Consider the following 17,098-nt stretch of genomic DNA (forward strand, 5'->3'; position numbering starts at 1 on the left):
TTACTATTAAAGCGGTGAACTGGCAGAATCGTTAGCACACTGGATGTAATGCTAAGTGGTATTTCACCCATCACTACGTTTCGAGTTCAAATTCCGCCAAGGTCAACTTTGCCTTTCATCCTTTCAGGGTTGTTAATAAATACCAGTGAAATACTGGGGTCTATGTAATCAACTAGTCTTCCCACCAAAATTTCAGGATTATTATTATTATTATTATTAACATGGTGAGCTGGCAGAATCATTAGAACTCCAGGCAAAAGGCTTAACAACATTTCATCCAGCTTCAATCAACTCATCTCCTCCCCCAAAATTGCCGCCCTTGTGGCAAAATTTTAAACCATTATTATTATTATTATTATTATGAAGGCAGTGAGTTGTCAGCATCGTTAGCACACCGAGTGAAATGCTTAGCAGTATTTTGCCTGTCTCTACGTTCTGAGTTCAATTTCCACCAAGGTCAACTTTGCCTTTCATCCTTTCGGGGTCAATGAAATCAGTACCAGATGAGAGTCAATGTAATCGATTAGTCCTCCTCCCCCAAATTTCAGGCCTTGTGCCTTTAGTAGAAAGGATTATTATAATTATTCATTTTGTTCATCATGTACAAGTACGTGTGTATTCATCATTAATTAATTAATTTTACTTTATTCAATTCAAGAAAAATTGAAGCATGTCTTGGACAATTCCAGGGCATTTTGTGCATGACTTTTGGCTCACCTAGTATATAAACTGTAAAAAAAAATGTACATAATTAAAATATGAAGATAATTTAAGGTGAATAGCAAAATATTTAAGTGCAAAGTAGATGGGGAAGGGATACTAAGAGCTAAATTGTAACACCAAAAGTTCTTTAAGCATAAAAAACAGAATTAAAATATAATAGTCATCATCATCATCAGCATCATCATTTAACTTCCATCTTCAATGATGGCATGGATTAGACAGTTTGACAGGAGTAGGCCCAGCAGAAGACTGCACCAGGTTGCTTTGGCATCTGTTTTGGCACAGTTTTTACAGCTGGATGCCCTTCCTAACACCAGCCACCCAACAGAGTGGACTGAGAGCTTTTTATGTGGCACCAGCACAGGTGAGATCAGTTTTGGCATGGCTTTTACAGCTGTATTCCCTTCCAAACACCAACCACTTTACAGTGTGGACTGAATGCTCTTTACATGGCACCAACACTGGCAGGATTACCAATCAAAATAAACACAATGTCTGAAAATGTGTTTTATGTTCGATCCAACCAAATCTGGCCTCTCATTCTAAAAGTAAACAATCAGAATGCTAAAGGGTTAATGTCAACAAGTGCTAGAAGTACCTTTGACCTTGGGTGCTGAGATCCCTTACTACATTACTACATGTATTAGTTATTATTGATGTTATAGACCTGGAGGGGTTAACTCTATTGATAACATAATTTACAGTTAAAATATTTAGATATAATTGACATTTTGGAGCTGCCATCATTTGTGGTCTTAATATCATTGGCCTGCTTTTCTTTAAATTAATCCTTTAATATTAGGGTAAAAGGCCAACCAACAGATTTTAGGAACAACCAAGATAATAAAAGTGCTTCCAATAAAACTACAAAAAAATAGGGCTGCAATAATTGGAGAAAGAAAAGCAAAAGTAATAACTCACATAGCTAATCCCAGAATAGTTTCATGTTTGTATGCATTGTCCTCTGTGAATCTTTGGATGTCAACACCTGCACAATAATAGTTATTAAATAAATATCAAAGTGCTTCATTCATTCAAGAAGAAAAAAAATTGTTTGCTCTGTTATTGACACTATCATGCCATGCGAAATGACCAGCAACTAAGCTGAGAAATTTCTCAAGTTTTTAATCACTCATCATTCATTCATTTAACTTATAATACTTATAATACTAACTTATAATACGAACATGCTAACATACTTGAGTTAAAGTAACATTAATAGCTTTCGTAATTTGTTAATTTCTCAATTAATTTCAAATCCTATCTCTTTAAATACTTGCCATAATTTTCATATGTTCCCAACTATCATGACTTCTAATTCTTTAAATCCTTGCAACATTATCCCTCTCCCTGTTTCACCTTGTATTATGACTTGTGTCTCCAGCACTTTGTCATGATTTCCCCCAGTGATAAAGTCTCTCAAGTCTCTCCCTCTCTGTCTGTCTGTCTGCCTGCTTCACTATTGTCTTACTACTATTTCCATTTCTTGTGACAAAGCTGGTCATTGCTTGTTCACGGTGCGCCCATCCATTCCCACCCCTACCACCTATACTGGAAATCTCTTACACCAAAAACCCAATAGGGCTCTGCCTCACTTCTGTACCAGAAGACCTGCATACCTCCATCCCTCCCCACCTCCAACAATCATCTACACTATTACATGCACCAAAAGGAAATGTGTTACTTAGTAAATTAACAGACTACCAACCTCTTTCCCTCTCTATATATAATGGGACTAACCAATAGCAGCTCATTTACTTACTTACTTAATTTAAACATTGCCATATTTATATTTGCAGCAGTAACGCTTATATTTAATGCTTATAACACTTATACTTACAATGCTTACATTACACTCATCTCCAATAGGGACAACAATTTTAACATCTTTGAATGAGCAGAGGTTAAATCGAAAACAACTGTTGTGACATATCTGTTATCAAACAATAACTGAAACCTTCTTTTCAGGTGCTAAATACCATCACTCTCACCCATGTCCCTTTCCCAGTTCTCAGGGTTAGCATTGTCTACGTAAGCACAATGAAAGATAGGCCAAGCGAGATTGTTGAGATGCTTGAATGGAAGCATGTTGATGTATGTTGTATCCAAGAGGTAAGGTGGAGAGGAGCTTCAGCCAGGTTCCTCAGAGGCAAGACACATAGGTAAAAAATCTTCTGGGAAGGTAACTGTGATGGGGTAGGCAGTGTGGGCATACTTCTTGCAGAGAAATGGGTAGATAAGGTAAAGAGTTAGAGTGTGTGATAGAATGTTTAAGCTCAGGATAATCTTACAGAATAGCATAGCAACAACTATCTCTGTCTATGCTCCACAAGTGGGCCTACCAAATGGACAGAAGGACCACTTTTATAATATTCTTTTGCAGGCTACTCCAAAGACAAGTGACAATAATCTCATCTTCGTGGCTGGGGATTTCAATGGGCATGTCGGATGGCAGCCTGGTATCTTCCATGGAGACCATGGAATTGGTTCCCAAAACAAAGACAGAACAAGACTACTGGAGCTTTGTGATGCAAATAACCTATTTGAGCTGCAACAACAACTTCAGGAAGCTAGCCAACCACCTGATAACCTATCAATCCGGTAACTGTGCCAGTCAGATTGATTACATTCTCACCAGACAGCGGGATGTTTGGTTGCTCTTAAATACAAAGACCTTTCCGGATGAAGAATGTACCCCACCCCCAGCATACACTAGTCATTTGTGACTTTAGACCCCAGGCCTGAAGGAAGCCGAGAAGTAGACCAATCTGGAAAAGAAGGATTTGGGAGCTTAAAGACCCTTCATATCGACAGAGATCAAGGGACATCCTACTTGAGAAATTTGGTGAGAGGGAGGAGGAGCTACAGATATGTGACATAGAGGGCAACTGGGAATTGCTGCGGGACAGCTTGCTGAGTGCCACAGACCAAATCTGTGGCTGGTGTAAAATCTCTTCCGGACCTAGGGTAATGTGTTGGTGGAACAATGTTGTAGACAGAGCCATTAGCACAAAGAAATAGGCCTGGAAGAGTGGGAGGAGCAGGGAACTGTACCAGATAGCCAGAAGGGAAGCTAAGAGACAGGTGCATCTAGCCAAAGGAGAAGCAGAAGAGAAGAAGTTTGCCTATGTTCAGTGATGTGAGGACCAAAGAACTGAAGTGTTTTGGATTGCAAGACAGTGTCTGAGAGAAAATTGTGATGTCATAGGAGACAAATGTGTCCACATGGATGATGGTGCACTTGCATTTAATAATTCTGCAAAGAAAGAGGCTTGGAAATGTCGTTGTGAAAAACTGCTGAACGTGGAGAATGAATAGGAGGAGGAAAGTCTACCAAATACTGACCCAATTGAGGGACCAGCTGCCCAAATCGACAGTACCTTGGTTGATAAAGCAATTAAGGATATGAAGAGAGGGAAAGACCCCTGCCCTTCAGGAATAACCGCTGAGCTGCTTAAAATATCTGGTGATGTAGGTTATGGTCCAGTCACCCGTATTGTAAATCAGGTGGTTCACGAAGGAGTCATACCCAATGAGGGGTGTAGCAGCACCAAAGTCAACTGCTACAAAAGTAAAGGTGATACCTTAGATAGAAATAACAGAGGTATCAAATTGTTGGATCAGGTGATGAAAGTTATGGAGAGAGTCATAGCCCAACTAATTAGGAAGAGAGTTAGTCTAGATGAGATGCACTTTAGTTTTGTGCCAGAGAGAAGCACCACTGATGGTATATTTCTGGTAAGGCAGCTGCAGGAGAAATAGCTAGCCAAAGAAAAGCCTGTTCTTGGTTTTTGTTGACTTGGAGAAAGCCTTGATATATATATATATATATATATATATACACATATACACACACACACACACACACACACACACACATATATATATATATTCTTTTACTCTTTTATATGTTTCACCCCTGAAGGTGTAGCCATGCTGGAGCACTGCTAGTGTAATTCTTTTGTGTAGATCTGTGGAGTCAAAGAATTCATCAGGCATAGCTACTTGCAAGCATCCCAGTGGAGTTGTGAAAGCACTCTTGTATTGCGCATTCAGTATTTCACTGATCCTCTGGGGGTCTGCAGTCAGTGAGCCATCTTCTTCAAATAGTGGCCCTATTTCGTACCGTTCTAAAGTAAATTCTTTTGCATATCTATATAAATGGGCTGAGAACAACAACATGCAATTTGTTGCAGGCAAATTCCAAGCCCTCCCCTACCAGCTAATTGGTGCTCAGAAGTCACAACAATGATATTTTGGGCCAAAAGGAGTGGCAATCCTAGAATCACATACAGTGCTTGATCTTGGGATAGATATGAGCAATGATGTCTCATTTCACATGCATGTCACCAAGATGGAGGCAGTGTGCAGGCAAATGGCCAGATGGATTCTGAGAATCTTCAGAACAAGGGACCAGGAAACTATGCTAGTCCTATGCAGGACATTTGTCCTCAGCCGTCTAGACTACTGCTCTCAACTGTGGTCACCTTACAGTGTAAGATTAATACCAGAACTTGAGGCAGTTCAGTGATACTACACAAGGAAGATTGCATCAATGGAATAGCTGAGCTACTGGGAGAGAGTGAAAGAGCTACGACTCTACTCTCTGCAGTGAAGATCGAAGAGGTATGCAGTGATATATGTGTGGAAGATACTGGAGGGGCTGGCAGCAAACTTTGATACTGAGAGTTATACCAGACCTTGAATTGGACATCACTGCACTGTTCCAAGAGTCTCAGCTGTCTCATCTAGGGTGAGGACCATGTACTGCAATACCTTGGGAATCAAAGACCCACAGATATTCAACTCCTTGCCAACATATTTACAACTATCACATGACGTTATGACAAGGAGATATAGTAAATACACACACTTACACGCACATGTACAATGGGCTTCTTTCATGTACAATGGGTTTCCATATACCAAATCCACTCACAAGGGTTTGGTTGACCCAGGGTTATAGGAGAAAACAATTTCCCAAGGTACCATACAGTAGGACTTATCCCAGAACCATTTAGTTAGGAAGCAAACTTCTTAACAACACAGCCACATCTGCACTTAAGTCACTGTAGTTCTTTGAATAATCAAAAATACTAAAAGACTGAACATAGATATGAAAATCTGAATATAATCAATAAAGAAAAACTAACATGTTTTCCCCAGTCTGAAATCTTCACCTATTACCAGAAATATGGAGCAGTAAAAATAATGAAGAAATAGAAATAACTCACCTCTTCCTAAACCACGAAGAAACCTGGCTTGAGCATGGTCTTTTATTAAGTTTTTATAGTAGTTGAGTCGCTCTACACATTTTTGAATGTCGGCAGGTAAAGTAGGATTGTGTGACAGGAACTCTTCCACAGTCTGAACAACAACTCTGGGAGGATGTTTGAATACGTCAGCCATTTGACCGACGATCTGGGGTGACATGTAGTTATATAGTTGGATGGAGTAGTAGTACTTGGCTAGTTGGATGGAAAGTGTAGTGTTGGGGAGTTGAGAGAAACACTGATCAGCATCTTCTATCTGAATGGCAAACATAATTTGATTGAATACACACAGATCAACAATGAAATAAACAACAAAACAGAACAAGTACAACAACTAAACCCCTTAAATCATAACTCAACCTTCTTGATATAAAAAATCATTTCATCTTCCACAAATTTCTTACTTGCTCAGTATGTGCACTCTCTATTTGGTTACTTGACTTGCTAGAAAAAGCAGCCAAATTTCCTTTAACTCTTTAGCATTTAAACTAGCCATATCCAGCCAAAATATTCTACCATTTTTATGTGCAGACCAACCAAATCTGACCTCTCATGAATTATAAAATATATATGCATTTTATTAAATCAGATGTCATAAAACTTTAATTCCAGTGTATTTTTTTCTTTTTTTTTTTTCATATCTTGGGCCAATCAACAGCATCATGGTAAATAAAAAATATTTAAATTGAACTCAATTGAATATACTTACATTAGGTAAGGCAAGAAGATAAGCAAGACCCAATGAGAAGTCAGTAGTAATAGTAGCACCAGCAAGTTTCAAAAGCACTAGAAAATAAAATAAAATTATTTTATTCATTTCTTAGCAAGAGAAGTGTTACATTTATACAAAAGAAAGAATAACAAATTATGATGTTCGTGCATTTTCCACAAACCAGCCATCCTAATTCTCCAATTCCAGTCAAGCCAAGTAAGAGGGCATTGCTTTGTCTTCTCAGGTTGGCAAATAGAAAATATGTAAGTACATTATGATCTCAATCATAACAGCATTAGAGAATATTATGAAAGAACTCTAAATGTAAATGAGAAAGGAGTTACAAGACTGCATTGGTATAATATACAAGAACAATAATAGAGATTTCTTAAAGACGCATGAAGCCACATTTCTCATCATGAGATCAATTTCTCTTTAGCATGCGACTGTGTGTGTTTAAGAGGTAGTGAAGGCACACGGCTTAGTGGTTAGGGTATTTGGCTCATGATCGTAAGGTCATGAGTTCAAAACCTGGCAACACATTCTGTCCTTCAGAAGGACACTTTATTTCACTTAGCTCCAACCCACTCAACTGGCAAAAATGAGTGGCACATGTAATTTAAAGGACCAGTTTTGTCACATTCTGTGTCATGCTGAATTTCCATGAGAACTACATAAAGGGTACTGTGGAGTGCTCAACCACTTGCATATTTATCTCACAAGCAAGCTGTTCTGTTAATCGGATCAACTGGAAAACCTCATCTTAACTAATAGAGTGGCAATTCAAGAGAGACAGAAAGCGTGAGTGAGTGAGTGAGTGAGGAATGAGTGAGGAGTGAGTGAGGAATGAGGGATGAGTGAATGAGGAGGGAGTGAATGAAGAGGGAGTGAATGAGGAGGGAGTGAAAGAGGAGGGAGTGAAAGAGGAGGGAGTGAATGAGGAGGGAGTGAATGAGGAGGGAGTGAATGAGGAGGGAGTGAATGAGAGAGTGAATGAGGAGAGAGAGAGAGAGAGAGTAAATAATTGCAAGTACTATAAAGGGGTAGTATCTGTTGGAGATCTGAGTGTATGAGGAGTTTGATTCTTAGCTAACCCATTTCAATTATCTTTTTACACCAAAATATTTCCAGCCACATTCAGCGGCTGGAACCAAAGGGAGCGTTGCCCTAGGTGTATCAGGACACAGTATAATGCATAACAAAAAACAATTTCTCTCTTCATATATATGATATTAACTTCAGAAACGAGCCAACAATAATGCCTCTATGTGATCACTAAAGCAGCTAAAAAAAAAAGCAGGTGCTAGGAAGGGCATCCAACCATAAAAAACAGGTAAAAAGGAAACAAACAAGTGAGATATGATCCACTGACCCATCTGAGTAAGCGGTAACTTTAAAATAAGAATGGACCCATACCAGGATAGAAAGCAGATGTAAAACAACAACACCACCACTGCTGTTATCATTTTGTAACAGTTGGATTTGGCCCCCACGTTTTGTCACATAAAAATCACAAGTCGATTATGTACACAAACCCATTTTCAGTCCAATCAACAGCTGTTGTTTACATGATAGTCTAGTGGCATGGCTAGAGCCTTCCATGAACAAAGCCAACAAATACAGCTCATGTGAGTGCGAAAGCTTCAGAGTGATTCCAGTCCTTGGTGGTGTTCACTCTAGAAGATGAAAACATTCCTTGGCAACAGCAATATGTATTGAAATGTAAAACTTAGTCCAAATGTTGAGTTTCTGATTAAGACTTTCTGCACTTGTCATATACATTGTTTCACCTGAATATTCCTTTTCTTGTATTGCATAAACATTTTCTGTATTAATGTAACAATAAATTATGTTCATAATACATAAAACAAGCCTTCTCCCACTCTCACTACAACTGTATCAGGTTACTGTATAATTTTTGCCTTTCAAATTTCATTCACAAAGCATTGATCAATCTGAGACTATAGCAGAAAACAGTTGTCAAGGTGTTATACAATGGAACTGAAGCCAAAACCTTGTGGTTTTGAAGTGAAACTTCTTAACCACAGAACCATGTTTTGTCTAGCATTCACAAACTGTAAGTAAGACAATGGTGACAGCAGCAACATCCACAAATGCTTTACTGTTTATTGCCCTCATCAACAAAGACAATGATAAGCAGGAGAATATAGAACCCATAATCACAATACATCAGAGGACAAGTGGGACATGTATTTTTAAAATGCTAAGCACAGATGTGACTGTGTGGTTGAGAAGCCTGCTCCCTAACCATGTGGTCTTGGGTCCAGTCTCACTGCACAGTACCAGAGGCAAACGTCTTCTACTATAGCCCTGCACCAGTCAATGCTTTGTGAGTTGATTTGGTAGACAGAAGCTGAAAGAAGCCTTCTGTATGTTTGTATGCATGTACCCTTTTCTAGACATCATGTGATGTTTGTAAAGGAGCATCATTGTCATACATGTTAATGATTTATAGGTAGACAGTATTTCGTTATGCAACCATAACATGCTACAACGTATATTAAATGTTTTATAAGTTGATATCATGTACAACTGTGTTAGCAGTGCATTTAAATCATGTGTTAAGGTCATCTCTACAGATATTCTATAGAAATTACAGCCAGCATTGATTTTGTTACGACAGGCATGGCTGTGTGGTTAGGAAGCTTGCTTCCCAGCTACATGGTTTCAGGTTCAGTCCCACCACATGGCACCTTGGGCAAGTGTCTTCTGCTATAGCCCCGGGCCAACCAAAGCTTTGTGATTGAATTTGGTAGGAGGAAGTTACTGCCGCATGTGTATATGTCTGTGCTTGTGCCTCTCCGAAAGAGAGAGAGAGAGAGAGGGGTTTCATATCTGAGATGTCATACAAGTGAGAATGATCATCCCCAGTCTTCTATGACAAACGTGTGGCGATGGAGAAAATATATGATGAAGAGTATAAACTATTACCATATACTCTTATTACATGATAAATAAATGAGAAAAGTACCTTCTGTAGCAGGCATGTATTCTTTACCCTCAGTGAGTGTCTCCTTTAATTTAGCCGTGCGGAGAACTATGTCGCTAGTTTCTACTAGTGCAGGAACTTGGTGTTCAAATGTCTCAAAATTTGCAATTTTCTACAAATAAATCAGAAAACATTACTTTCAGTTCCAAAAATGTCACAGTATCCATGGAGAAATTTGAACTAATCACTGCCAAGCTAATAATATACTTACCAGTTATGTAATGCCCTATGTTGAATACAGCAGTGAATTGTAATCTGCCCTTATACTTATTTGTTCTTAGAGACTGGGCCATTACATGTAAGAGCATGTACCACACAGACACAGGTCTGTCAAAGAGTTACAATTTATCAACTTTCTATTAATGAATGCTTCATTACTTTACAGTGCTTCCAGGTTGAAAATAACATCACTAACCCTATATTAATTAGATATTGTACTGACAGAAATAAAATTATCACTGCTCACACTACTTTTATAATGATTCGTACAAAGACACGCTTTGATTCTAGATGTTAGGGTAGTAGAAATATCACAATAGACTAAATCCAACCTGGGAGAGCCAGCAGCAGACTGAGAGGAATCACATCAGTCATGGATAAACTACATCAAACACAGAATTCATTAATCAGAGATAAACTTCAACTGGACACAGAATGCATCTATCGGAGACAGAACGCATCTATCGGAGACAGAACGCATCTATCGGAGACAGAACGCATCTATCGGAGACAGAACGCATCTATCGGAGACAGAACGCATCTATTGGAGACAGAACGCATCTATTGGAGACAGAACGCATCTATCAGTGATAGATTTCATCAGTCACAGAGAGACTTCATCAGTCAAGGGTAGACTGCATCAGTCAGTAATATTATTTCATTAGTAAGAGAAAGACTCTAAATCAATCTGAGAGAGACTGCTAACATTATGGGCTGTGCATCTTTGACTCAGATTAACAAATATAATAAATAACTACAAAGAAGAATATTAAAAATTTAGATGCTAAATAATTAGATACCTTGTCAACCACACAATTTTCGATGATTTCTCCATAAAAAGGATGGCATGCTTGATTTTCAAAGTTCCAAATCTGTTCATCAGCAAATTGTTCCTTATTAGAATTAAAGCGTTGGACCGGAACCATTTTTACAAGGTTATGAATGGTGTGATGCCACCACTTGACATCAGTAACTGAAGACAACATGCCTTTTGTTAATTCACCTGTACTAAGTAAAATATCTTTTGTCTGATTGAGGACATGCATTGAAGTTTGAGGGCTTTGTTCAGGAGTGAAAAATTCTGACACCCCACTGTCACTTATTGTACTGTCTATCATACTTGAAGGTTTTTCGTCAGAAGAGGACATGGTGCCAAATTCAGCACAGACTTGGTCATAGAGCATCTGTAAAAGATAGAATTATAAGATGATGGAAGTGAAGACATACACAACATTAAAGCATGGTTTCTGCAACGAACACACTATAGCAATATTTTTTTCTAGCATAAACATGGAAACTAGAATTTTATGAGAAAAGCTTTGGAAAATTATGTGGAAACAACCTATTTTTCTTAATGACACTAAGAACATACATGATATGAATCTATTCCTACTTGAATATTATGATTATTAATATTTTTTATATAAGGGCTGTACAAGGTGGTGAGCTGGCAGAACCATTAGCATGCAAGGCAAAATGGTAGCAGCATTTCATCTGTCATTACAATCTGAGTTCAAATTCCACCAAGTTCAACTTTGTCTTTCATCCTTTAGGGGTCAATAAAATTAAGTACCAGTTGAACACTTGGGTCAGTGAAATCAACTTACCCCCTCCCTCGAAATTACAGACCTTGAACCAAAATATGAAACCAATTTAAAGGCAGTGGGCTAGCAGAATCATTAGAGAACTGAAAACAAATGTCTTGAGATATTTGTACCAGCTCTTGATATTCTGATTTCAAATCCCATAGAGGCTAACATTTCATCCTTCCAAAGCAAATAAAATGATATTCTGATTTCAAATCCCATAGAGGCTAACATTTCATCCTTCCAAAGCAAATAAAATACCAGTCAAGTCCTGAAAGTCAGAAAAATTGATTGTACCCTCTCTCTCTCCCCCAAATTTCTTATTCCTATATATGAAATTATTATTACCTTCTGCTGAAAGGTAAAGTGTAGTAGAATTGGCAGAGTACTTTGTAGTATTTAGTCACATCCCTTTGCTGTCTGTTTTTTTTTTTAATCCCAATGTGCCTTTAACCCATTTGTTACCATATTTCTGTTGAGATGCACTGTGTTTCTTTCAATTAATTTTAAATATAACAAAAAATTTAGTAAAATAACTTAGTTATCAATAAGCAAGTGTTAGGAACATGAATTGTGACTAAAGTTTGATGGAATATTTTAATTCAGAACTTTTGAAAACAAGACATTTGTACTACAGAGCCAAAGGCAGTTTCAGATACAAATAAAATAAGCGTCAGTCAAAGACTGGAGTTATTTCAAATTGATTCTGCCTTCCCCAAGATATGTGGCTTGATCTATGATATAAGTTACTAAGTGACAACTATGTAAATATCAAATGTACATGAAAATAATCTGAATGAGAATAGATATTCCAGAAATGTGTATAACAGAGACAGGATCATATACATAATAAAATGGTAGTGTTTTGAATGATTATTTCTTTACCCATCATTAGACTTCAACAATCTGTTAGGCAGTTTACAAGGATCAGCTGAAAAGTTCATAGGCTGACCAAGATTCTCCCATCAAATGTGACCAAATGTGGTTTATTTTTCAACATAGTTTCCCTTGCAGTCCACACACTTCTCCCACTGGTGTTTCAGTACTTGGATCCCATCAGTGAAGATGCTTTCATCCTCTTGGTAAAAAAAAAAGTTGTCAACAGTAGACATGATGTCATCATCACTACAATACTGGTTCCCAGTCAAGTGTTTTTACCATGTTGGGGAATAGATGATAGTTATATGGGGCCAAATCAATAGGGAGAGTGATCAACCAGTTCAAAGCTACAGTCATGCACAGAAGCCATTGAAACCAAGGACTTGTTGCTAGAGCATTGTCCTGATGAAACAAAACCACTTTCCTCAGGTCTTGATAACCTTCCGTAACTGCCTCAGCAACTTAGCAGAGAACTCTTCATTGATGGTGTGGTCCTTCTGAAAAGAGTCAATAAACACATTGCTTTTTGCATCCCTAAAAACTGAAGCCACCACCTTCCCTGCAGATGAAATGACTTTAGCCTTCTTAGGAGCAGGTGAGGAGGAGTGTTTCCAAAGCATGGATTGTCTCTTTGTCCTTGGTTCAAAGTGATGAACCAACACTCATCCTGGCTTAGGGAATGTTCAAGCAAACCAGCTGGATCTGTCTCAAACAATGTCAAATTTTTCCACAAAATGGTCAGCCTGGAGTGCTTTTGATCAGCTGTCAGAAAACATGGCACCCATCAAGCAGAAACTTTTGTCATGCCAAGTTCATTGTGCAAAATATTCTGAACTCTCTCACAGGACATACTAATAACATTGGCCATTTGATTTATAGTCAATTGCCTGTCATCCTTCACCATGTGTTGAACACAATGTTTTCCTCAGTGGTGCCAGTTGCAAGACGTCCAGATCTTGGGTAATCTTCAAGACTCTCCATTCCCCTCCTAAATTCAGCTGCCCACTTTTGCACTGTTGATAAAGCTGGAAGGTCATCCCCTAATGTGGCAATCATATCAACTTGAACGTCCTTGGCGGCAAATGTGTTTTCTGCAAGTACTTGATAACACCACAATGCCGAATTTTGACTATTTTCAAGAGAAGTTGCTACTAGTTATTTTTGAAGTCTTCTTTGAACAGTCAGATATCAGTTCATTTGGAAAGAAACAAAGCAACTGTTAATAAGAAAAGTTAAAGTTGAAATTAATGCATGCAAGATTTCACAGTTCTAGCATCACTCCATAGTCAGTGTATGAACTTTTCAGCCCATCCTCATAAGTTGTTAAAGAAGATGGAAAGATGACCACAGAAACAATCAGCTGAAATGTAGCTTCCATACTATCATAACTGAAATGAGCTTATGCTTCAAGAAAAATGTCTTCAATAAGAACCCATCTAAAGAATCTGCTAAGAGACATGAATGGTCACATCGATTTACCTGAATGTCTATGAGAGCTTTGGCATCAAGAATAGATTGTATTTGGTCAGGATCACAGTAAGTCAAAGCAAATTCCAGAAGTTCAATTCTACAATAAAAAAATTTCCAAAGTTAAAATTACATCTGAAGAGTTTTACCAACCTCTTACATCTAAGTACATCGAAATCTTTCAGGCTTGTAATAGTTATTTGTTTTTTGATTTTTTTTTCTTTTACTTGTTTCAGTCATTCAATTGCAGCCATGCTGGGACACAGCCTTGAAGAATTTTTAGTCAAATGAATTGACCCCAATACTTTTTATTTTAAACCTGGTACTTATTCTAATGATATCTTTTGCTGAACTGTTAAGTTATAGGAACATAAACACACCAACACTAGTTATCAAGTGGTGGTGGCAGACAAACTGACACAAAGACACACACACACATACATACAATGGACTTCTTTTAGTTTCTGTCTACCAAATCCACTCAAAAGGCTTTGGTCGGCCCAAGACTAGAGTAGAAGACACTTGTCCAAGATGCCAAACAGTGGGACTGAAACCAGAACCAAGTGGTTGGGAAGCAAGCTTCTTAATACACAGCCACACCTATGCTTGTTTCTTTTTTTGTTTGCTTGTTTGTTTTTTCTTTTAAGTTGAAATAACTTTATTACACTGATATTCACAAACACAGGTAGATTTGCATGTTAAGGTATTTCCTTTGCAACCCCAGTCCCAGGTTCAATCTTACAACATGGTACCTAGAAAAAGTGACTCCTACTATTAAGTCAGATTGACTAATTGATTGAAATTTGATAAAAAGAACCTACATAGAAATCCATTGAATGCATATCAATATTTGATCACAAAACTTGGTATGTTGGATGTAAAACCTCGCAAGTTCAATAGATTAAGTGATAGACAAAAAGTATTGAAGCTGATTACAACCAACTAAAAATTTGTGAAAGTGGTGCCCCAGCATGGTCTCAGTCCAATGAGTGAAACCAATAAAAGAATTCTAAACACTTAAAAACATATATTAACAATATTCCAATGGTACCCATTGATTAATTATGTGCACGTGTGAGTATGTGTGTGTGTGTGTGTGTATATATATATATATGTGTGTGTGTGTGTATAAATATATGTGTGTGTGTGCATTTATCTGTGTGTAACATTTAAATAATATTCTTTACATATTTTCTATAGAAATTATAGCCACCACTAATTCTGTTGCGACATCTCATATCTAAGACATCTGATGTAAACAAACAATAAGATGTCACGGATATGAAACGTAACAGAATCAGTGCTGGCTATAATCTCTAAAGAAAATCTGTAGAGGTGACTGTAACATGTGATTTAAGTGCACTACTAGCACAGTAGTACATGGTTTTGACTTATAAAAACATTTAATATACTTTGTAACATATCATGGTTGCATAATGAAATACCATGTGACACTGGTAAAGCATTTGATATCAAAGCATAAAAAATAGGTTTTAAAAACATTTTTTTTTTCAACTTTATAAGCAAATAACAAACGGTAAAAGGATGAGAGATTATGATGCTGGTGAACCTATCCGACTATCATATAAAATTCACCCTTTAATAGTTATATTTTAAGAGAAAAATTTTGATAAAATAGACACCAGTAATTAAAACAAAAGTCTTACCGTGTTCCTAAAACACAGTTACCATTCTGGGATAAATCTACGCAGACACTCCATGCCGGTGGATAAGATTTTTCCATCAACTGAGAGCATGCATAATAAGCCTTCATATAATCTTTAGCCTACAAAACATAAAACATTTAACATAACATTTTATCTCAAAATAGCCAGTTTGCCAGAAGTCCTTGACCCTGACAAAAATCAAAAATCCACTTCTGTAACTTCCTCATTTTCAAAGATCTTGATAATTGCTTATATAACAAGAGAGCAGCATGACTGCTATGCATAAAAGTTTCCTAAACTTGAAGAGATTTGCAAATGTGACAATTATCTAAATATTCTATACTTTATCCCAACTTTGATGAATTGCAGAATGAACCCAAGTTAAAGACATGTAACTATTATTTCTTAACAAAACATATACAATTATTATCTACCTTGCTTTCTGAGTTCAAATTCTGCTGACGTCGGCTTTGCTTTTCATCCTTTCAGAGTCAATAAATTAAGTACCACTGGGGTTGCTGTACTCCCTCCCCCCAAAAATTGCTGGCCTTGTGCCAAGATTTGAAACCAAAATCATCAACCTTGCTATAAGAATTATCAATCTTTCTTTATGTTTAAACCTTCAGCATTTAAACTGGCAATGTCCAGCCCAAACATTCTACATGTTTTATGTTCAAACTCGTCATATCTGACCTCTCACGCCTTCCCTACAGTGTTGTTCTATAAACATTCACATCATCAAAATCTTGAAGCTATGAGATATTGCATGATTAATTAAAAACAATGTAAATAAATGAGCATTACATTTGATAGAATAATCTGAATGCTCAAGGGTTAAATCAGTTAGACTCTTCGTTTTATTCCCACCTCTGGAGTAATTAGCTATAAGAACACCTCTATTATGACATCCATGAACTATGTAGATGATTGGTTGTAAGTAATAATTTCTATTACCTTGGTAACCTAAAAACTGCTACAGGTATCAAAAAGGTTAAGCAAAATAATAAAAAAGCAAAAAACAAGTATACTTACATCCAGTGCCTTTTCTGCAATTAATTTGTACACTTGGCCTTCAATTTCTGCATCATCTGCTGATACCCTCAATAGTCTTGCTAGCTGAAGAAGCTAGAATAGGGAAATATAGTCATCCGTTATAGTAACAAGCTTCTTAAAAATTTGATTAGATTTTAATGAAAACAGAAAATAAATAATTAAAACAATCAGGATTTTATCAATTCCTTGATCCTTTAGCACTACCTTGGCCAGCAGTAAATTCCTACAAAAATTACACCAAAATTTATTTGCCTTTTATTTGTTTCAGTCACTTGATTGAAGCCATGCTGGGGCACTGCCTCGAAGGGTTTTAGCCAAATGAATCAACCTCCGGACTTCTGTGTTTTAAAGCTAAGTACTTATTCTATTGGTCTCTTTTGCCAAACAGCTAAGTTACAGGAATGTACACATACCAACACTGGTTGTCAAGTAGTGGTGGGGGACAAACACAGACACACACATGCACATATATATATATATATATATATATATATATATATATATATATA

The 17,098-nt window shown here is 37.2% G+C and overlaps 1 protein-coding gene across 1 annotated transcript in view; it reads right to left on the bottom strand.

The window, feature by feature from the left end:
• The window catches only part of LOC106878217 (NBAS subunit of NRZ tethering complex), a 132,994-nt gene that overhangs the window by 32,948 nt on the left and 82,948 nt on the right, over nucleotides 1-17,098 (bottom strand). The window contains exons 37-44 of the mRNA XM_014927365.2: nucleotides 16,569-16,661; nucleotides 15,537-15,655; nucleotides 13,882-13,969; nucleotides 10,738-11,121; nucleotides 9,701-9,830; nucleotides 6,706-6,782; nucleotides 5,958-6,252; nucleotides 1,645-1,711 (exon numbers count right to left, since the gene is read on the bottom strand). Coding sequence (XP_014782851.1) covers nucleotides 1,645-1,711; nucleotides 5,958-6,252; nucleotides 6,706-6,782; nucleotides 9,701-9,830; nucleotides 10,738-11,121; nucleotides 13,882-13,969; nucleotides 15,537-15,655; nucleotides 16,569-16,661 — 1,253 coding nt within the window. The remainder of the gene's footprint in view (nucleotides 1-1,644; nucleotides 1,712-5,957; nucleotides 6,253-6,705; nucleotides 6,783-9,700; nucleotides 9,831-10,737; nucleotides 11,122-13,881; nucleotides 13,970-15,536; nucleotides 15,656-16,568; nucleotides 16,662-17,098) is intronic.

The sequence above is a fragment of the Octopus bimaculoides genome, chromosome 15 (assembly GCF_001194135.2).
Source record: "Octopus bimaculoides isolate UCB-OBI-ISO-001 chromosome 15, ASM119413v2, whole genome shotgun sequence".
In the NCBI taxonomy this organism is placed as follows: Eukaryota; Metazoa; Mollusca; class Cephalopoda; order Octopoda; family Octopodidae; genus Octopus; species Octopus bimaculoides.